General features: G+C 47.8%; 1 protein-coding gene across 6 annotated transcripts in view; it reads left to right on the plus strand.

The window, feature by feature from the left end:
• Positions 1-184: 184 nt before the first annotated feature.
• frmd4a (FERM domain containing 4A) overlaps positions 185-22,500 on the plus strand; it is a 61,330-nt gene continuing 39,014 nt past the window's right edge. For 3 of the 6 annotated variants that reach the window (XM_084672023.1, XM_084672024.1, XM_084672025.1), the window contains exon 1: positions 15,480-15,970. In XM_084672023.1, coding sequence (XP_084528149.1) covers positions 15,806-15,970 — 165 coding nt within the window. In that variant the 5' untranslated portion in view covers positions 15,480-15,805. Of the gene's footprint in view, positions 882-7,640; positions 8,076-15,479; positions 15,971-22,500 lie in introns of those variants that run through there. The other 3 variants (XM_084672027.1, XM_084672026.1, XM_084672022.1) reach the window with 3 other exon arrangements.

A 22,500-nucleotide genomic window follows, 5' to 3' on the forward strand; every position in this document is an offset into this window, starting at 1 on the left:
ACAGAGAGAGAGAGAGAGAGAGAGAGAGAGAGAGAGAGAGAGAGAGAGAGAGAGAGAGAGAGAGAGAGAGAGTGAGAGTGAGAGTGAGAGAGAGAGAGCGGGAAAGAGGGAGAAGAGGAAAGAAAGAGAGGGAGAGAGCATGAAAGCAGAATCGGGAAATGAGAAACAGTTCATAATAGGGAGATTTACCCATTAACCGCCTCTATGACTATCTGAGTCTCACACGGCCAGATGGTTCCTCCTCTCTCCTCCTCTTCCTCACCTTCCTCTTCCACAGAAGAACCTGTCCTCCACAGTCTGCGTGCCAGTCAGTCTGCCCGCCTGTTCTTCCAGCGATCCTGACCTCGGAGGGGAGGGAGGGGGAGGCGGCCGTGTCTGACTCCATCTCCACAGGAAAGACCTTGTCAACTGTGCCCCTGGTGTGCGAGGGGAGGAAGGCAGACTGAGCCACTTCTCCTCAGAGATAGAGAGCATCAGGGCATCTGGGAAGCTGTCTTCCATGGAGGCACAGAAGAGCTGCTTGTTGGACATCTCTCTGGACCAGCAACGGGTTCCGTGAAGACCTGGATGCAGGGGGGCGATGAAGTGTAGTTTTGAGAGGCGGGGTGAGTCTGATTATCCTATCAGGAACAAGTTTTGCAGTGAGAGAGAGACTATCTAGCGTTGCGGCTGGTCTGACATGCCCCCACTACTGAGCGCCTCCACTTCCTAGTATTCTTTGCATTTGTGAAAACGGGTTCCACTGCGTCGGAACTCAAAATCAAAGCTCCTGAGTTCTCCGTGAGATTTGTGGAGGTCCTAGATCCGACCCGAAAATGACTCTGGCGGCACGCCTCGAAGACCTGGAGGTCACCCTGGAGCACATGCTCATGGATGTCTTCGTGAGTACACAGATAAGACACTCTTTCTTCAAGTCTCTCTTCACTTTATCCCTCCGTTTATTCATGTTCAGGTTAGAAATAACCTGTGTGTGCATGTGTGTGTGTGTGTGTGTGTGTGTGTGTGTGTGTGTGTGAATGAGAGGGTGACCCTATCCCTGTGTGAGGGTGTGTGGAGGCCGTAGGCCAGCATATGTTCATGTTCCTGTCCAGATGCTCTCTCTCTCATTAATCACCATCGACATGAGGGAGCTGGCGAAACGATCAACACGCACACACACACACACACTCACACACCACAACACGGGAGCAGGAGTGTATGAAACCAGGGCGTCTGGGTGGCTTTAGACCCCTTCAGAGAGTGCATCACGGTCCTATGGCTCCATCGAAACATCTCGACCTCCTGGAATCCTGCTTCGCTTGCAAACTGTCCGTGCTTGTCCGTTGACGTATCCACGCTTTACGATCGCTATTCTGTTCGCAGATGTTTCAATTAGGAGTGACAGAGATTGATTGGGCAAAAGGCTGTGAAGAGAGATTGTGAGAATGAAGGGGTTGGTGTAGCGAGAGAGAGAGAGAGAGACAGAAACTGATTAGGGGAGCTGTGTTCCTGTTGTCCTTCAGCTTCAGCTTCAGTTGAGGCTGATTGCATTATGGCCCTCAGTGGTTTCAATACATTAGCGTGCCTGGATGGTAACTGCTCTTGATACTCGTTAAAGACATACACATATACATACACACACACACACACACATATACACACGCACACACACACACATAGCTTAGTCATCCCATTGAATTCCTTGGTTGCTGTGATCTTTTCCCTAATGAGTTTGGTGGTTAAGCTGCTGTTTCTCTTTAAAGTTGTTTACACACCCGCTGTAGAGGCATCTGTCAGAGAGAGAGAGAGAGAGAGAGAGAGAGAGAGAGAGAGAGAGAGAGAGAGAGAGAGAGAGAGAGAGAGGGAGAGAGAGAGAGAGAGAGAGAGAGAGAGAGAGGGAGAGAGAGAGAGAGATAGTGTATAAACTGGCATTACAAACCACACACTGGTCTACAACTCTACTCTCTATATCAGTAGCAATGCAAGATTTCATATGTTAGGTAAGGGTTAGGTGAGGAATGATTATGTGAGGGTTAAATTCGTTTTGGGTTGGGTTGGATTAGGGTGTTGTTCGGTTGGGTTAGGGTTAGAGTTAGGGTTTGGTCAGGCTTGGTTAGGTACCGGGTTGGTTTGTGTGCCTGTGATGAAGGTTGTGATGCTGAGACTGAAGCAGAGGTCTGAATAATTCATGCTCCACACTGAAGATGGATACTGACAGTGAGGAAAACATGCATTTCCTTCCCTCGCAAATCCTCCCAGCATTTTAATTAGCATGATTATGTATTTATTTATTTATTTATCTAATTGCTGAAGGAGAGAGGGAGGGGAAGGGTACAGAGGGATTATCTGTCCTCTTTGCATTTTTAAATTGGAAATATTCTAATGGATCGGAGTTGTGTGCGCGCTTGCATGTGATGTCATGGAAAGGAGGGCAGACACACACACGAGCATGCACACACACACACAAGCACACACACACACAAGAGCACACACACACATGCACAAACGCACACACACGCACACACACACACACACACACACACGTATGCATACACCAAAAGAAAAAACTCATACTATAAGGTCTGTTTCACTGAACATAGTAAAGTAGAGGCAAAGACAGTAGAATATGGTAGTATATTTCAGCATTTCTAGAACGTTCTACAGAGGAGAAGATGAGTCGATAGAGGGGGGGGGGGGGGGGGTGGTGAGGTATTGGAGCATGAGAAAGGGTTTATCTCCTGACGGCTTTCATAAAACTAACACTCAGGGCCAAACTGTCCAATAAGAAGACCATCCCTAGAGATGTGATATCTATGAGCTAGCTGTCGGTCCACTGGAAGTGGACTGTCAGGAGGTAAAAGACATCATGATTGGTCCTGGCCATTCACATAGCAACCTACAGTACATAGCGACACACATGGCAACGTACATAGCGACAAGCACGTTGGACACAAATGCCCATTTGAGAAGGATAATCCAGGTTTTTCTACAATTGCCATTCAAATTGGTTGAAATGTTTGGATTTGGAATTCATGAGCTACTTCTCATTCCAGATCCTGGTGTTGAGGGCTGCTCTGGTAGAGTTAGCAGTGTCAGTGAAGAGGGAGAGCAGAGGAGAGGAGAGGAGAGGAGAGGAGAGGAGAGGAGAGGAGGGGAGAGGAGAGCAGAGCAGAGCAGAGCAGAGCAGAGCAGAGCAGAGCAGAGCAGAGGAGAGGAGAGGAGAGGAGAGGAGAGGAGGGGAGAGGAGAGGAGAGGAGGGGAGAGGAGGGGAGAGGAGAGGAGAGGAGAGGAGAGGAGAGGAGAGGAGAGGAGAGGAGAGGAGAGGAGAGGAGAGGAGAGGAGAGGAGAGGAGAGGAGAGGAGAGGAGGGGAGAGTAGGGGAGGGGAGAGGAGAGGAGAGGAGAGGAGAGGAGAGGAGAGGAGAGGAGGGGAGGGGAGAGGAGAGGAGAGGAGGGGAGGGGAGGGGAGAGGAGAGGAGAGGAGAGGAGGGGAGGGGAGGGGAGGGGAGAGGAGAGGAGAGGAGAGGAGAGGAGAGGAGAGGAGAGGAGAGGAGAGGAGAGGAGGGGAGGGGAGGGGAGAGGAGAGGAGAGGAGAGCAGAGCAGAGCAGAGCAGAGCAGAGCAGAGCAGAGCAGAGCAGAGCAGAGGAGAGGAGAGCAGAGGAGAGGAGAGGAGAGGAGAGGAGAGGAGAGGAGAGGAGAGGAGAGGAGAGGAGAGGAGAGGAGAGGAGAGGAGAGGAGAGGAGAGGAGAGGAGGGGAGAGGAGAGGAGAGGAGAGGGAGAGGAGTAAAGAAAGGGAGAGAGGTAGAGAGATGTTCAATGATCTCCACAGAGCCTGACAGACACATCAGGAAGTGGTGTAGCATGATTAAAAATGCATTTGATCCCTGTGTAGTTTAATTGAGTTTCCTCCCCCCTCCTCCTCTGCCTCTGTGCACAACCCGCAGGCTAACATGCTTTCACGCACGCACACACAGACACACAGACACACACACACACACACACACACACACACTCTCTCCATTCTCCTTCTCCCTTCTCTCATTCTAATGTCCCTCCCCCATATCCTCTCTCACATTCTTCCAACCCCCCCTCCCCCCCAAATCTAGACAGAGCATTGTATACATGTATACGTTGTCTTGACAACGTATACATGTATAGTATATCATATATATCATATAATACCTTCCATCAAACACACACACACAGACTGGAGGTTTGTTATCTTTCAAAGACATCTGCTGAGAAGTTAAATGAATGCCGTTTGTAACAGTCCCAGGGTCGTTGGTAGTCAGTGATGACCTCTGTCTGTCACCACTAAACTAGAATAATACATGTATCATTTCCCACACCCAGAAAAATACACGTTGAAAGAGCAAATGACAGCTAAATGATTGTAGATTTTCTAACACCCTATTTTCTGACCCAATCTGAGGTCTATTATCGCCCAAGCCGACTTATAGTGTGCACTGCATTTCTAAAACAAGACAAACACACAAACTACTTCTGGCTTGTGTTTGAGGTGGAGTTCCTGGTTCAAGCCTTGTGGTCTTTCCAGTGCCTGGTGGTTCCAGCAGCAGAACACTGTGAACCATCCGTCAGCCTGGGAGGATCCTGGGCCAGACCTCATCAGCTGCACATGGCAGTGCCGCTGCACAGCCCAGGGTTGCACATACTGTGCACAGATCTTTGCACTTCTCATCGCCTGTCTCTAAAAGATAATAGATAAAAGACCTCCGGTGTCTGAGTGTGTGAACAGATTTCTCTCCGTGACCGGATGTATTGACATATGAACACATACACACAGCTCCAGGTGTGCCCTCCTGTGGAGAAGTCATTATGAGTGGTTACAGGCTTGTGGTGGGGGGGTGAATCTCGTAAGAGTGTCTTCCGCTTCCCCCCCACACACACAAACACACACACTCTCACACACACACACCATACACACTACCAGACACCCTCCGAGTCAATTAAAAGAAAGCCAGGCTTTAATAATAGGAAACCATTCCTCTGTGCTTTTCAGCTCACCGTCCCAATTACACACACACACACACACACACACAAAGAGAACATAAACAAACACACCGACAGAACATACACTTAGAGAGTTATGGCTCTCAGGTGCTTTCAGTAATTAACATCAGCTCATAATAATGCTCTCTCTCTCTCTCTCTTTCTCTGTCTCTCTCACACACACACACACACACACACTTGCCCTTCATTCTCTCCCTTTCTCCCCTAAGTTCTTTGTGTCTGGAGTGTGTGTGGTAGCATTGTTTGCAGTGATTAGTTTAGGGTGGATGGGGTTGTTGTGTGTTATAAGACAGCAATGGTTTCCTTTGTCTTTATCCTGCAGACTTGTGTGTGTGTGTGTGTACTTGTGTCTGTGTATGTGTGAGAGAGAGAGAGAGAGAGAGAGAGAGAGAGAGAGAGAGAGAGAGAGAGAGAGAGAGAGAGAGAGAGAGAGAGAGAGAGAGAGAGAGAGAGAGAGAGAGAGAGAGAGAGAGAGAGAAAGAGAGAGAGAGAGGATGCCAGTGTGAATGGTGTACTGAAATAGGTCATTGTGTATTCATGTTGCCCGAGGCCTGAGATCTTCTCCACTCGGAGGTCTGCATCCATCTGCAGTCTGGACGGTAAGAACCTCCATTCTCATTATAAAACGCATTGCCACTCACATGGTCGGTGCCAAAATACAGAGCTCAGCTGAACATTCAGTTGGAGAGAGTGAACTCATCCCCTTATTATATTGTGTCTGATGCCAAATCACCTGAGAGGGAGATCCTGTCCAGCTGCAGGTAGGCAGGCCAGGCTGGGAGACGGGTAGACTGCCAGACAGGCACATCCATAGACAGCTATTGAGACAGGCAGACAGACAGACAGACAGGCAGACAGGCAGGCAGGCAGACAGGCAGACAGGCAGGCCGGCAGACAGCAGGCCACAGTAGTTGCTCTCGTCTAAGAACTCTCCCTGAGACCAGGATGCACTCAAGAGCAGCAGACACAGCTGGGTTATAAATAGCCCTGTGATATTTCTCATGTAGGCCACCCACACACACACACGCACACACACATACACACACACACAGTATTTATGATGTAGGCCAGGGTATTGAATAAATTATGCTTGTGGGGATTACTTCTGTGGGGTTGTCACCCGGTTCCTACAGTATATGTGCACATTCTTCAGTAGTGTATATGTGTGTGTGTGAGAGAGAGGAGGGGGATTATGGAAGATATGATGTCAATGAAATCTCTACACCTTTCAAGGCAAAGACTGGCTGTTGAATGAGATACCCCAAATGAGGACTTATCAAATGTAGAGTGTTCATTTCCAGTCCCAGACTTGGGTTCAGGGTGCGTGTGTATGTGTGGAGAGGGGAGGGGGGGGGGGGGGGGGGGCTGTACATTCCTCCACTCTGGTTAATCTGCCGATGAGGGGGGGTATTGATGTTAAATTGAGCTGAGGCCCGCTGGTCCTGAGTGATGAAGAGAATATGACAGGATGTCACTAGGAACCAGCTGTAACTCACCTTTCCAATAGTCCTAATGGCAATCTGAGGACCACCAAGACTGACTCAGCTTCAGGGACTCAAACACTGGCTCTTGGAAACACCAGTCCTACCTCTCCATTAAGTCCATGCTATAATCATTTCGAAATAAGAAAGCTATGCATCGTAATCATATTTTGCTGCTTTTCCACTGCTACCGGGATTATAGATAGCCCTTACTTCCTTGTTTGGGCTGGTGATGGTATTATGTGTTCTGGTTTGTTTGGGTAGATACTCGTCAGTAAAGAAGTAGTGTTATTGGATCATAAAAGGGCCCCAATGAGCTCAGCTGGTACGACTCACAGACTAGTAATCTTGTGGCTGCCAATACTGGTTAGTCCTGTTGTATGAGGATAGATAATCCTATTGGGGTTGAAACTGTGTGTGTGTGTTGTGTGTGTCTATTTCAGAGTACTTCCAATTGACACTCCAGACAGTCACGGGTGAAAGCTGGATGTGGGGTTTAAAGATAATCTCCATACCAGATGGCAAAACATCACATATTCCTTTTGAGGTGTACCATGTGACACACTGTAAAAGGGGTGTGTTTATGCATTAGGTTTACGAGTGGGCCCCCTACTAACTCCCCTAAGCACACACACACACACACACACACACACTTCCTATTCTTCTGTGATCACGTGACAGTGTCCGTATGCTAATAACAGCCAAAGCGTCACATTAATCCAGTGACCTGGTTAAGCCCCCCACTTTGAGAGGGACAGAGAGAGAGAAAGAAAGAGAGAGAGAGAGAGAGAGAGAGAGAGAGAGGGGAGTAAATGGAGGAGAGAGAGACATAGAGAGAAAGAGACAGTGAGAGAGAGAGAGAGAGAGAGAGAGAGAGAGAGAGAGAGAGAGAGAGAGAGAGAGAGAGAGAGAGAGAGAGAGAGCAAGAGGGTGAGAGCAAAGGGAGAACGAGAAAGCAAGACAGGGATACCTGGAGGCTAGAGAGAGAGAGAGAGAGAGAGAGAGAGAGAGAGGGGGCGAGAGAGAGAGAGAGAGGGGGGGCGAGAGAAGAAACAAAGCAGCCTCCCTCTCCCTCACACACGCGCACAAAGACTCACACACACATTCAGTTCTAGTGGAGAGGCAGCCGAGCGGAGCCTGGCTAAGCAGGGGAGGATGGACACTGTTCTAACTCACAGGGAGAGAGAGGCAGAGAGACAGGGATTCTCCCTGCTCTGAGAGAGAGAGAGAGAGAGAGAGAGAGAGAGAGAGAGAGAGAGAGAGAGAGAGAGAGTAAGCAAAAGAGAAACAGAGCGAGTCATAATAACAGAGAGGGGGGAGAGAGAGAGAGCAAACGGGACCAGGACTACCCACACACTCTTCTCCACGCGCTAGCTCGCGTGAACCCGCTGCCACACTGGACGGGACGGCGAGGACCCCCACCTCCCAGACACACACACTCACACACACACACACGCTGACCCCCACGGACACACACCCTCAGGACCGAGGCATGGTGGTCCAGGGCGCCGTGACGCCGGGCAGAACCCGCAGGCTCATGTTAAAACTACCGGTGGGAACGCTGAGGAGGAACAGTGGAGAGAGGGTAAGACACCTACTCTTTCACGGCTCTCTTTCTCTCTCCTGCCCCATGCGCCGGGGCTGTAGTGTGAGAGGGATTTCAAAGTGTTTGGCTAATCCAGAGGACAGTATGAGATTGAGTTGGAAGGCAAAGCAAGAGCAAAGCTTTTAATCTACGGAGCGGACAATACCTCGGGTTTCTATCTCTGTCTGTCAGATCCTGGTTCCTGTCCTATCAATCTCTCCGTTGCTGCTTGTCCTCTCCACCGTCGCCCAAGGTTACCTGAGCAACCAGCACGTCTCTGAGTCTCTTGTCACTTTGTATCCACGATAAATAGCCACACTGGGTTAGCTTGTCGTTCTGTGACATCAAATTGGCAAACAATATTAGTCTTTTATGTTACTCTGCCTGGGAGGTTTTGCTTTCAGTTTGAGCTTGTTTTTCTTACAGTGATGCCAATTGGGAAGTTGTGTCCAAAGAATGTGTGTAGCAGTGCAATTCTAAGTGTTGTGGCAACGGGCAGGCTGGTACCTGTTTGTTTGATTCACCCTTTTTTTCTGGGAAGTTGTTTACTGCATCCACCAGTGTAATCGTGGCCTTGCATACATATGTGTGTGTTTGTGTTAGCGTGTGTGTCCGTATGTTTTTCTGTGTGTCACATCACCGCATTCCGATCATGCTGCAGTAAAGAAGAGTTAGGTTCATGTTCAAGTTCAAACAGTGTTGGAATAACATGAATCACAGTTCCAGTTAAAAGCAGGTGTGGAGGGGAACAACACCCAACCCCGAGGTATGATCTTTCTCTGAAACACGGCTGCCATGAATATCTGCCAAGTACATCTTTAATGAGTCCCGATGTGCTTTCATTTATTTCACTTTGATAACATAACCTCAACGAGGGCTTTTCCAGGAAATGATTGCATACAGTGTGCATCTGAATTTGAAATGGTGTTAAATAGGATATGAAATATCTGCAAATGTGACACTACAACATTCTGCAGCTAAGCAACACAGTCTGCTTCTCTGCCTGGCCTCATTCTTAACACAAGTGCCTGCTCATGCAAGTTTCATGTGGCATTACGGGATAAAGTGCTGAGAATAACCTCATGTAGGTTACGCGCTCCGCTCTGCCCTACGTGTTAGAAGGATCCCTGTTGTACCTCCAGTACTGTGCGCTGCACGAGCATAAAATAATCACTGTCACACAGAGATGGAGAAGTAATTTGCAGTCACGCGCGCGCACACACGCACGTTCTCCAGAGACATGCAGGCCTCATCATTTTCATTAATGAGGAGGAGCAGACCCGGCCCAGCTGACGTGGAGGGGGTCCCTGTGTCTCCTGTGATTGCATTGTGCATTCTCTCTCTCCATCACGCACACTCTCATTACCCCCCGGCCAGCTGCATCCTGGGAGGATGGGCTTAGAGGCAAGCTCACACGCTTCCCTTCATCACGCCAGGTTCTGAGACTCTGCCTTTGCCATGTAAGGCATCGCTTGTGTGTGTGTGTGTGTGTGTGTGCGCGTGTGTGCGGTGTTCTAAATATTTGTACTGCATGCGTGTAGTGCGTGTCTGCATTTGAGGGGGGGTGCAGTGCATCATTCGGACGCTAAGGCAGAATAGGTATACTTTCATCAGATGTATTGAAAGATGGATCTGTTCGCTGACACTCGATCATTAGAAGTTGGCTGTCACACACACACGCACATACACACACACACACAAGTGTGCTTTGTTGACATTACCTGTGCATGTCCCAACTGAGGCCATCCTTGGATTTCACAGCCACATGAACAAATAAATCTCTCCTGTATACACAGGCTTTCACTACCATACATACGACCCCTTTGTCATTCACATGTCTTGTTAGATAATGCAGGGTTAGTATCCTCTCTCGTTCTTACATAATCATACTCTGACAAAGTCCTGGCCACACTAATGCCGTCTAAAACTAAACCAAAGAGCGCAGATGGGCATGAATGGACTTTCATAGTGATCACATCTTCTTGAGTGGCATTGAAAGCCTGAGGATTAGGATACTTGGTCGTGCTGGAATGCCGGCACACAGCTCTTTCTGTCTTCAGGCTTCACCACGAAGAAGAGCGGTGAACAACCCTGGATGGTTTAGCATCCTGCCTCAGCTAGTTCTCCAGCTAATGGATCTTTTCCTCTAAAGACACAGTGACAGACAGTGGCCGTATTCTCGCGCATCCTGCCTAATGCAGATGGATGGGGTTGTGTCTGAGGTGGATGTTTTTGAAGGATGTTAGGTCTCTATCCTCGTTAATTGAGAGGTACGGAAAGAAAACAGCCATCTTTGTTCACGGTCAGTGGTCATGACGCAGCTGAACACGTCAGGCCTCGTTAGGCACAGAACAATTATGATCTCTCTCTCTCTTTCTCTCTGTCTCTTCTCTGCTATCATTCTGTTCCACCGTGATGCCCATCTCCCCGTTTTCTGTCGTTATTTTGTTTTCCGTGATTCATCACATCCCTCTGACAAACTGTCCCCTGGCCTTGTGACTATAAATTCATATTAAATGTGTCTCCGTTCTGTCTCAAATCGGTTTGGATGTTAAGAACCAGCCTGTTGAGGGTGTTTTGTGGTACTGAGTAGTAGATGGTTTATGCTACTAGTGAGTTTAAACGGGATTATCCGGTGGCCTTTCTTATCCAGCTATCACAATGAGATCCCCTTTAATCTGCTGCATGTCCACAGGAAAATAACAAAAACACGCAGTGTCGAGAGAGAGGGAGAGAGGGGGAGAGGGGGAGGGAGGGGGGAGAATGTGGGGGAGGAAAAGAAGGGCTAGGAGTGTGGAGACCTGAACAAGAAGAGAGACAGAGAGAAAGACGTGTTATAAAAAACATGTTGTTGTCTGGGGGATTCTCTGATTTATATACTATGGGGGGCTTCACAGCAGGGGGAGGGAGTAATTGACACCCCCCCCCCACACACACACACACACACGTTGTTAGCCAAGAGCAGACAATAACAAAGTAAACCAGACAATAGTATAACTGGTGGCATGTCACTATGGTGTGCTAACAGTTTAGCAGTTCAGCAAGTTCGCAGGCCAGCAGGGACAAGTGGTGAGAGCAAGGGCAGGAATACTAATCGATGCTAATTACCTTTAAACAGTATGTCTCCACCAATCAGAGAGAAGGTCAGTTCTGGGTAGAGGCAGTCTGGGACGTTGTCTGGAAGGATATTGGCTTCCCTGGCCTGTTTGTTAACATTCTGAAGTGTCCAGATTCAACTGAAAGTCATTTAACTGTGTTTAACGGGATGTTGCACAACAATGTTCTATTGTTGTGCACACCCGCCAGCCATACACACACAGATCCTTACTTTTTACCTCCTCAAATACTCTCCCTCTCTCTGTCTCTCTCTCTCACACACTCTCCTTGGGCTTATTTGCAGCCCCTTAGCTCTACTTTGTACCTCATTATCCATTTTAACCAAAACATTGAAACGTGGCCAGAACATCCCAAATTCAGTGGAATCGAGTCTGAAAAATTGAAGTTCAAAGGCAGCCTTGAGGACCAGGAGTGCTCCAGACCAGGAGCGCTCCAGACCAAGCTCTTTGGGGCTACAGTATCGATTCAGAGGGATCCCCTCCAGCCCTGAGGCCCTACGTGGAGGGAGAGAGGGTCACATGATCTGTGGTGCTGGGAGGGAGGAAGGGAGCAGCAGAAGTCGAGAGAGGCGAGAGAGAAAGAACAGATAGGAACACGAAGAGAGGAGTGGAAGGTGAGACTGAAAGAGAGGGGTAAGAGGAGGGCCTCCAAGATTTCCCTCTTGTACCACGCCCTGTTTGGGATGAAAGGGGACCCGCCTCCCTCCCCAAGGCGCTTAGGGAGGGAAAGAATGTTTTGGAGAGGAGAACTCTTGCCCCCGCCCCTGTGCTGCTTTCTCTTTCATCAGAAAACAAAGCTGTGGTTTTCATTGCCTGGTCCCAAATCTCTGAGGACACTCACTGTATCATGTATCATAATAAGTAGATAGTAGATAGGGTGTTTTATGGCCATGCTAGTAAAGCAAACAAGGAGATGGTACACAGAATGAAGGAAGACAAATCAAGAAGGGTTGGTTAGGACAAATGGTTGATGATAAATATTGAGCACAGTTATTCGTTTCATTCTGGAAACAAGCCGAAAGCATCGTCTAATTCTCTGAAGCCTGCTAATGCTGTACAAGGCCACCTATCGAAGACACAAGACTCCATGGACATGTGAAATCTGACACATGCGCACACACATGTACACAATAACTGTGGGGATGATGAGAAGGGTGCATTCCGTTCCCCCAAAACAGGATGTGGGGGCCCCTAAATGTTCCTTAAATATCTCCACACAATCTGAGGCCTTTGTTGGAGAGAGATAACACGACTCAATGGAACTCTTCAGTCTGCCACTGTGGCATGGTGATTCACATATATGAAAGCCTTATTCAGGGGATGGAATGGGGACATGGAAATGTGTGAAAAAGGATTGACACCAGTTTGGAAAAACCATCAGTACCACTGAATGTGACTTTATATCTGTATGTGTGGGTGTTTTGTGTGTGTGTGTGTGTGTGTGTAACCAGTGCATCATCATGAGCTATTCCCCTGTTCTCCTACACCAGAAGTAACATGGTAATCCTCATTCATATTTATCTGCAAGGAAAAATGGAAGCGAGTGCTTGGATGTGTGTGTGCTTGAATGTGTGCTTGCATGTGTGTGTGCTTGTACAGTGTATGAGTGTGTGTGTGCGTGTGTGTGTGTGTAGCATGGTACTACTGTAAAAGAGGTGAAGTAGGTCATCCTGTATACTTCATAGAGCAACCAGCCTTGATACATCAAAGATGCCTGTGTCATAAGGGGATAGATCACAAGCTGAACACACACACAGACACACCAGTGTCAACGTAAATACAGCTGCTGTCTTGCTATTCATATTATATCCATCTATAGGCTTTTTTCTCTCCATGCAACATAATTGTATTGATCTCCTCTCTACTCCTCTAATTCAATCGCCTACAACCAGACTCATTGGCATCGACTTTCAGACAACGCATATCTGTCACTGGTAATCTTTCTCGAAATGTCACATGGCGTGTGGGTGTGTCGCTGTCTCAAGGTATTTAGCCCTCTCGAGAAAACCAGAATGAAGATGAAGCCATCATAGTATTTGTGACAGTACGTGCTGTCCCTGTTGTGCGTACAGTGCACTGTACCGTGTGTTTGTTGTAGATTTCTGGATTGTTTCGCAGTAACGTGTGCAGTGTGCGGCCAAATTACTGTGGCTTGTGCAGATATTGTGCATGTGAGTTATTTTGAATTTACGAACAGTGTGTGTGTGACCCATTTCCCTCCACTGCTCTCTCTCTCGTTTCACTCTCTCTTTTAAAAGTAGCAGACATGCAGCAGAGAATGCCTGAGAGGGCCAGACCAGCGGATGAGGCGGAGAGGATGGGGAGAGAGTGGGATGGAAAAAAGACGGAGAGCATAGTAAAACGAGAGCGGGAGTAAAAAGGAGGGTGGCAGAAAGCAATATAAGAGTGTATAGGATTGAGAAAGAAAGAGAAAGAAGGAGAGGAAAGTGGAGATAACAGGGATGCAGCAGTTCCTTCAACCAAAGAGTAAAGGGGACGAGTATTTTTCTGCCTCATGATTGAGCAAGTGTGTGTGTGTGCAAGTGTGTGTGCAAGTGTGTGTGTCTGATGTATAAGTCACTGTGTAGACTCTGTGTACATCAAGGTCAGTATGCGCCTGTCAACTCCATCTGTCAGTCACACATGTCAGCCAGCTGTAATGTTCCCAACGGCCTCTTCTGGCTGTCCGTCCGTTTGGTTACTATGGTAACGTCCATCTGACACTCCAATGCCGAGTGTTTGCACCATGAGACTTTGGCGGCCTTTCCCATGATTCCACCGGGCAGTACACACACAGATCCTGAGAACCGGTCCCCTCCCTTCACCCCCCCCCCCCCTCCTCCCCCACAACTACAAATATTTACCCGCCTCTTAAATTACAGTTGCTGAGGGCTGAACTTCAGTGGACCCTCACAGCTGGGAGGAGGGAAGGGACATGTTTTGTGTCCAACCAGGCTACCCTCCTATGTTCTGATATGGTGTGGCTGAACACTCACACCCCACTGGCCACGACAGTGTCCATCTGACTGAGGGAGTTCCATCTCCCCAGAGATCTACTGTACGGCCATTTACGTTCTGTCTCTGTGGTTTAACAGTACCCTTCTCCCCTCCACCACTCAGCCATCTGTCTACAGAAAGAGAGAGAGATAGAGAGAGAGACAGAGAGAGAGAGAGAGAGAGAGAGAGAGAGAGAGAGAGAGAGAGAGAGAGAGAGAGAGAGAGAGACAGAGAGAGAGAGAGAGAGAGAGAGAGAGGCCCAGATGAGTAGACATCAGGCAGTTTGCTTTGGCTTCCCCCCCACAAAAAAATGGCTGTTCTGTTTTATTCTTTACAATCACATGGTACAAGGATGATATGTGTACGCTTTCGTATTGACATTCATTAGCAAATGAATAGTATTAGAGTCAGCTTCATGAATCACTTATTCAATGGACACACACGCACAAACTCACACAAACACACACACACTACTGTGTTTGAATCGAATTGCCGTGTGTCAAATATGGATCTGTGTTTCCCTCTCTATTGTCCTCCCTTAATGCCTAGTATTTTTTTTGTCCGATTCAATTACTTTCGAGGGGGCTGATGGTTCATTCAGTCTGAGGTTTATTGATAGACAGTAAGGATTGTATGGTTATTACTGTGCATGGAGGCTGTGTTGCCTCTGAAGGGGTCATTGTTCCACAGAGGTTGATAATATAAGAGTCACTGTGCTCTTTTGTCTCCCTCCTTATCTCAGTCCCACAGTGTTGCCGTGGGTTACAGTGGTGGGGTCGAACGTGATTATGTGGGGTGGGGCAGGGCAAACGTGTTGTCCTGTACTTGTTGGCTTCGAGAGGAGGGAGGGCGCTTGTACTTGGGAGGGGAGGTCCATGGTGTTCTTCCAGGCTCCGAGATGTCGACTCAGGCCACAGTGTCCTGGGAACCCTGTCCCTGTTTCCAAATGTAGAATCCTGGCTGGAATCCCAGTCCTCCCAGACAGCAACACTCCGGTCACTTCCAGCCTCCTCTCTAGAGGCCATAACACCAGCCTCTCCTCTCCCCCAGTGTCTGTGGCACAGGGCTAGAACACTGTGGGAGCCAGTGTGGCTTTAAAAACAACACTAGGCAGGGGAGAGAGAGAGAGAGAGAGAGAGAGAGAGAGTGAGAGAGAGAGAGAGAGAGAGAGAGAGAGAGAGAGAGAGAGAGAGAGAGAGAGAGAGAGAGAGACTGGCATAATTTCTTCTGTGGGAATGTTTGTATTGTCGCTTTCGGACCTCCAGACACAGCCGTCGTGCAGTCAAAAGAAAAGAGCAGAAACAGGAGAGGAGAGGCGGAGAAAGGATTGAGGGAGTGGGGCCTATTCTATCAGCCTGGGACAGTGCCACAGACTGGCATCGACGACATTGTCTGTCCTTGCAGCGACCAGACCATTTGATCCCAGGGGAGGAACAAACTGAACAGGGGATTATAAAGAAATGGAGAGCAAATGAGAGAAAGGGATGCAGGGAGAGTGCTGAAGCTGGATTCTGGGTCTACCTGTGTGACACCTGTGAGAATGGCCTCTCACGCTGCTGGATCTGACTGGTGTGTCCCCTGTGGATTCTGAGGAGTGTGTGTGTGTGTGTGTGCGTGATGGAGGCTCTGCTCCTGGGTCTGGAAGAGATGGTGTTGACGCAGCACAGCTTGCTGCGTGCCCTCACCTCCACAGCCCTGCGTCGCCTGCAAGGCCAGGCCAGAACCCTCCCTAACATCAACCTCCTACACACACACAGGTGTGTGCCCCGCCCACTCTACCAGGTAGGCGCTACACACACACACACACACACACACACACGCAAGCAGGTGTGACTCCAACCTGCTGAGACAGAGAGAATGAGTACAGCATGTTCACGGTGTGTGGTTGCTGTTCAGTATTCAGAGTTCTGAGCTCTGTGAAGAACTGTTTCATAGCTGCCATCAGAGGGGGGGGTGGGGGGTGGAGGGTGTTGAACTGATGAGGATGGTTCATGTTCATGGTCCTTCTGAGAAGATATGGATGAGCTGGGGGCGTAGGTGTAAGGATAGGAGTTTAGGGAGGTCCTGTCTGGTCTGGAGGGAGGGAGGGAGGAAGGAAGAGAGGACCTGCCACAGGTGTGTGCTGAAGGGTGTGGGGCTTGAGATAAGCCAAGACCTCAGGTCGGGGTCAGATTCAGAGAAGGTTAAATACAGCATGACTAATCACTTTCATTTAGAATTAGGGAACTAGGGAAGAATGCTTTTTGAGGCTAAATGGAACAGAAAACCTGGAACTTGGAACAATTAACTTTTTATGTCAACAAATAAGTATTTATTATGCAGGTTATTAGTGTATAGTGGCTGTGTGTGAATGAGATAGGACATTCACTCCTTTAATGAATAGAAGTGTTTTGCCCCAGTTCTCATTAATTCAATGATGAAAGCTGTTTAACCTTTTTGGTTGTAACTCTCTATCTACTCCCTCTATTTTTCGATGCAAAACCCTAAACCCAAAGACTTTCAGCTCTACCAGGAAGTAAAACATGTTTGAGGGCCCAACTGCCGTTGCTAGGGGCTAAAAGACGTCATTATAAGCTTGGTGACTGTGGTATAGAGTGATCTTAGTCTCCTGTTTCACAAGTAGTGTGTGGCACACTCAAACAATCACACACACACACACAAACACACATGATATCTGTATTCATAGAAAGTCCTCCATCTCCCTTCAAGATCTTTCACCAGACCAACTTATTTTTCGGCAGCTTGGAAAAGATACAGTAGGTTTGATCTAGGAGATCTTTGTGATTTTTATGTATCCTTGAGTGGAGGAAATCATGTTTACGTCTGTGTGTGCATGTGTTCCTCCCCTTGTGAGTGTGGCCAGCTGTGAATCAGCAGTATGAATGATCAGTATGCGCTTTGCCATTTCTGGATCTGTAAACAGCTTTCATGGAGGTATTAAAATTCCTGCCGCATCCCACCTGCCCCATGCACTGCTGGCACTGCTAGACCAGACCAGCCCAACAAGAGAAAGACTACAGAGACTCTAGGCACAGCTGCTATGGCAACAGGCAGGAGAGTGTAGCAAAACATACACAGATACACTGAAGCACAAAGTACATTCCCCTTTCAGTTTTTTTGAGTGTTTTTTGGGGGTATAGTATATAGTATAAAGTATAGTGTTATTGTGTACTTAGTACCTATTCACGTTATGTGTGTCAGTGTGTGCGTGTGTGTGTGTGTGTGAGTGACCCAGGGTGATGGTGTAGTTGCAACCTCGACACTCAAGGAGGAATGAACACAATCAAAGGAAACTTTCAAAGACCCCCACCTCTTTAAGATGCACTGAGACGTAAAACAGGCCCCAGCCTCAGGAAACACTGTACTGGGAGACCACCCTAACACTTCTCAAACAGGGGTCAAAGATCAATCGCCCATGAACCCAACCACACCTCCAGAACTTTCCCTATAAGATTCCATAATGGTTCAAAACCAAGTTTTTCCCGGAATGCTGAAATGGTTCGAGCCTTAAAATTGCTGAGCTGTCTTCCTCCTGTCTGCTGCATCTATTCATGTTTATGTTGGTTCCTGCCTGACCCAGAGAGACAAAGAGAAACTCATTGTCTCAGGAACCAAGTCCAGAAACCATAACCTGGAGCCCTCTCCCTCCCTTCCCCTCCCCTCCCACTTCTCCACTTTCCTTTGTTTTTATCAATCTATAGCGGGTATTTCCAAATCACTTCTCCACACCCCTGCATTCATCCAAGTTTGCTTTCATTAGTCTTCCTCTCTTCCTGTTTTCTTTTTTTTCCTTTTTAACTTCTGTTAACTTCCGTCTCTAAATCTATTAGGTTTCTATTTTACCTCCTACTTGGAGTGAACAGAACGGTAGTTATTTTTCCGTTGATTTAATCTGTAGTCATTCAAGCTGAGAACATACTCGTTTTTTCAATATGTCCTGAGGAAAAAGTGTGGGCTGAAAGCATAGACACATGCGCCTGGATGTACTGTAGCCCTACAAGCTGAGCTTGCTTCTCTGAGCGCCACACACAGAACACGCGTGGGAGAGCCATAACCTTATACTGAGCAGATTAATGACGGTGAAAAACCTCTTCACGCACACACACCCTGGTGAGATATCACCCCCCCCCCCCCCCCCCCCTTGTGTTCACACATTCCAGCATCAGACTGTGAGTAATGTCAACTCAACAGCCTCCAGTCACACATTCTCTCTGGGGACCAGAGCCCTCTTTAACACTAATCTCCCTGGCTGTACCAGGTGAAGGTGTGTTGCCATGTTGTTTTGCATACAATGGATCTGTTTCAGTCCATGTTTCAGTATATCAGTTGGAGCATCATCTTGCGGGGGTGCGAGGGTTAATGTGTTCCCCCCTCCTGCTGGACTTTTATACTCCTCCTCCTCCTTCTCTCTGTCAAAGGCAGGATATCCTGGAGAGGGATGGAGGGATGGAGGGATGGAGGGAGGATGTAGCAGACCCAGGTGGCCTTTCAATTAGTTATTTATTTACCTAGCGCTCGCTTTCATCCTCCGCCATGAACACACCGCATCGATGCGCTCCATATGTGGCAGTAACAGAAGCTGCAGTGTGTAGGGTGTGGAGAGTGACCTGTGGAATGAGAGCAGATGGAGATCGTTACACATGTGAGGACCACGCCATGATAAGGCCATGATAATGTTGTTAAAACTGTGCTAATGTCACACAAATCTCACACTCTGATTATATTAAGATCATGTAACGATTGCAATTCACCACATGTTAATTTGTCTATGTGCTTGTGTGTGTGTGTGTGTGTGTGTGTGTGCGTGTGATTGGGTGTGTGTGTGACTGTGTTTTATGTGCTGGTGTGTGTATGTGTGTGTTTTTGCAAATCTGTGGGCTTCCAATCAAATAATGGTTTTGTGGGGCCAGTGGATTTCTTGGATTTCTAATCCTCCATGCTTGTCTAACACTGCTCCCTGACAGGTTGTCAATGTATTTGCCCTAGTTCCATAAGCTCTCACTCACTCTTGGAATGTGCCGTGCAGCTTTCTATGTTGGTTAACTGTACTTTGTCATATACATCATGCAACACCTTGCCTGTGTAGTCCCGTAAAGTATATACCCAAACATTACAAACAAAAATGCCATTAAATTCTGACGGTATTCCAAGAGAGGGGATCTAACCTCCATTATACTGTAATTCCAAGATCCATCCATCATACACAGTCCCCCAGCCAAGAAACATCTAAACTCCAAGTATCCTAGCTTTCAAACTCCCAACTGGAGAATTCCAACCTCTATCCCTCACTAGCTTCTAGCTCTTGAGTCAGAGCCAGGGTCGATGTTTTCATGTGAAGAAATATTTTCCCAGAACAAAACCATGAGAGATTCCCCGGCCTGGTGGGTGGGTGGGAGGGAGGGGCAGCCAGTGAATGAGAGTCTCCAGTCCGTTACTTTCCATTGGTTTGTTTATTTTCAATGTAATTTTCTAATTTGTTTACTGCTACCCGGAGGCCTATTTCTGTTTAATATCTATACAACACATACACTACCTCCATCTCTCTCTCTTTCTCTCTCTTTTTCTCCCTCTCTCTCCCTCTCTCTCTCTCTTTTTCTCCCTCTCCCTCTCTCCTCTCTCTCTCTCTCTCTCTCTCTCTCTCTCTGACAAACATACACACAAACACGTCTAGCAGTGTGCCATGTACTTGCCGTTAAAACCGTTTACATCTCCCTGGAGAGAGGGTCTTATTTGCATAGTCCGTCTGGAACATTTTTCCACTGCTGGGTTCTTAGGTTTTTCAAATAGATTATATTTATTAATACTGGCTTTACTTGTATAAGGACAAAGGTATACAGAGCGATACAGCTGGTTCAGAGGTGAGGACATATGTATAGGATGATAATCCTTATGGATTACACGATAAAACTGGAGAACATCCAGGGAAATCCTACAGAGGCCTTCACACATCCTGAGAACATGTGAACCTGGAGGAATATTGGTGACATGTTCCGTACGTCTGTCGGTTTATGTGTCTCATCAGTCTCTGATGTGGGATTTGTCTCAGTGACTCCTCTATAATTCAATCAGAAAAAACACGCTCTGTATTTGTACGTGAGTGGTCACGAACTAGACATAGAACAATTCTATATTCCTCCGTTATTTAGCTGTGGCTGAGTCATGCAGTCCTGTCCGGAACAGTGTAAACAGTTAAAATAAGAAGTCCGGGAAAGAAAAGGTGAGAGGTAGAGGAAGGAGGAGACCTAACCTGGGAATGAGGAGATATCTAACCTGGGAGTGGGGAGCGGCATTGAACAGGTTTTTTATTTATTGACCATAACCTTTTTTTTCCCCTCCCCAGCTCCTACTTTCTGTCTCTCTCACTGAAGCAGGGTGGGCAATTGGAGGAGATTCAATACCTTAACTTATGGGATTCCCAGAGGAAAGAGAAACACACACACACGTTCACAGTCTTCCATAGACAGACTTTGCCAAGGGCTCTCCCTGTAGATGGGCTGGGTAATCTTTCATTAGTAATGGAGCATCGTCCTACGACTGAGCCAGAAGCCCACAGGAATCAATCCCTTAGTACTACTCAGAGGAGCCAGGCTAGATACTGGTGTTACACTGGGAGTGATGGGAAGTGTAGGCCTGAGAGATGACGGTTACACTGGGAGTGATGGGAAGTGTAGGCCAGAGACTGGGATTAGCTTTATTTGTATATTCAATAAGACAATATATTACACTGTATATATTATTATGAAATATTTTACTTTAGCCACATCAGATTACGCTGGGGGTGAGATAGGAAGTACAGGCCAGATACAGTAGATTGGGGTTCTACACTTGTGAATTGAAGGCCCTGGTACCCTCACTGTGGAAGTGGCAGGGTAACAGCAGTGGGAGATGTTGGCCCAGCCTAGACTCTGCAGTCTGGAGTTCATTAGAACATGAGCACACACTGCAGCCAGAGAGACTTGGAGAGATCAGAGAGATCTCATAGAGAGACAGCCAGACGCACTGACACCCCCTCTTTCATCGGGTCCTCTCTTCTCTCTGTAAGCTCTGTCTCCCCTTCCCCTCTTCAGTGTATGTCAGTAGACTGTTCTGTCTGAATGCCTACATCATCTTCTCTCTCTCCTGGTGTTTGCCTCCCACCGACCCACTGTGGAAGTGTGTATGTGAGTCTGTTTTCTAAAGCTGCTGACACAGATACTGATCCATGTAAACTTCACAACTTGCGTCACCTGAACCACCATTGCCTGAGGGCCATGTGTGTGTGTGTGTGTGTGTGTGTGGAGGGGGGGGGGGTGGTAGGAAAACAGTTTGTACAATGTGACTGTGTGTCTTTTCAGAGATTGTGGAGAGACTGTACATGTCCTGTTCCCCCCCCCCCTGGCCCACATTCCTGGAGGACAAGACGCCCAGATCGCTCAGGTGTTGTCATGGAAACCTTTGTTTGTGGTTTAGCGAGGAGTTACTGTGTGTGTGTGGTGTGTGTGTGTGTGTGTTTGCATCTGTCTTTGTATCACTAAGCTAGAGAAACAGGTGCTTTTTAAAAACCAAACAGCTATTATGCAGAGAGGGACTTAATGTGTTCCTGTAAGGTCTGGAAAGTGAATGATGTCTTTCTGGAGCTGGGCTCCTTAATTGGGCTGAAGGGCTGGGGAGGCCCCTGGAAGGTCTAACCCCTCTCTGCTGGGGCAACACTGGAGCAGAGCAGGGAGGCCCCTGGAAGGTCTAACCCCTCTCTGCTGAGGCAACACTGGAGCAGAGCAGGGAGGCCCCTGGAAGGTCTAACCCCTCTCTGCTGGGGCAACACTGGAGCAGAGCAGGGAGGATTTGGCCACCCCTCTCCCTATCTCCTCTGTCCTGCTGGTCTGGTCTCAGGGTGCATGGAAAATGGGCCAGAGAGAATCAATTTTCCACACAAACATATATAAACACATAGACACACACACACATAGATACAGATACACACTGTAGTTGAAGCAGCCCTGTTTATTATTCTGCTCATTTAATGGTTACAGTATTTGGTATTCTATTCATTAATGAGATGGGGTAGAGGGGTCAATGAGGTCCAGCCCTTATGCAGCACACAATACCCTTGAGTTTTGCGTGTGTGTGTATGTGTGTGTGTATGTAGGTGTTTGTCTGTGTGTGTGTGTGTGTGTGCGTGCGTGTGTGTGTGTGTGTGTGTGTTGGCATGCAAGGGAGGTCAAGGCAGATGACTCATTAGTCAGCTGTGCTAAATGCAGGTTTGATGTGTCAATGGGTGAAGACATGCACATGCACACACACACTCCAAACTCAAGGGCACCACATCCATCTAC

Source organism: Hypomesus nipponensis, chromosome 14 (assembly GCF_054491055.1).
Source record: "Hypomesus nipponensis isolate SF chromosome 14, ASM5449105v1, whole genome shotgun sequence".
Lineage (NCBI taxonomy): Eukaryota > Metazoa > Chordata > Actinopteri > Osmeriformes > Osmeridae > Hypomesus > Hypomesus nipponensis.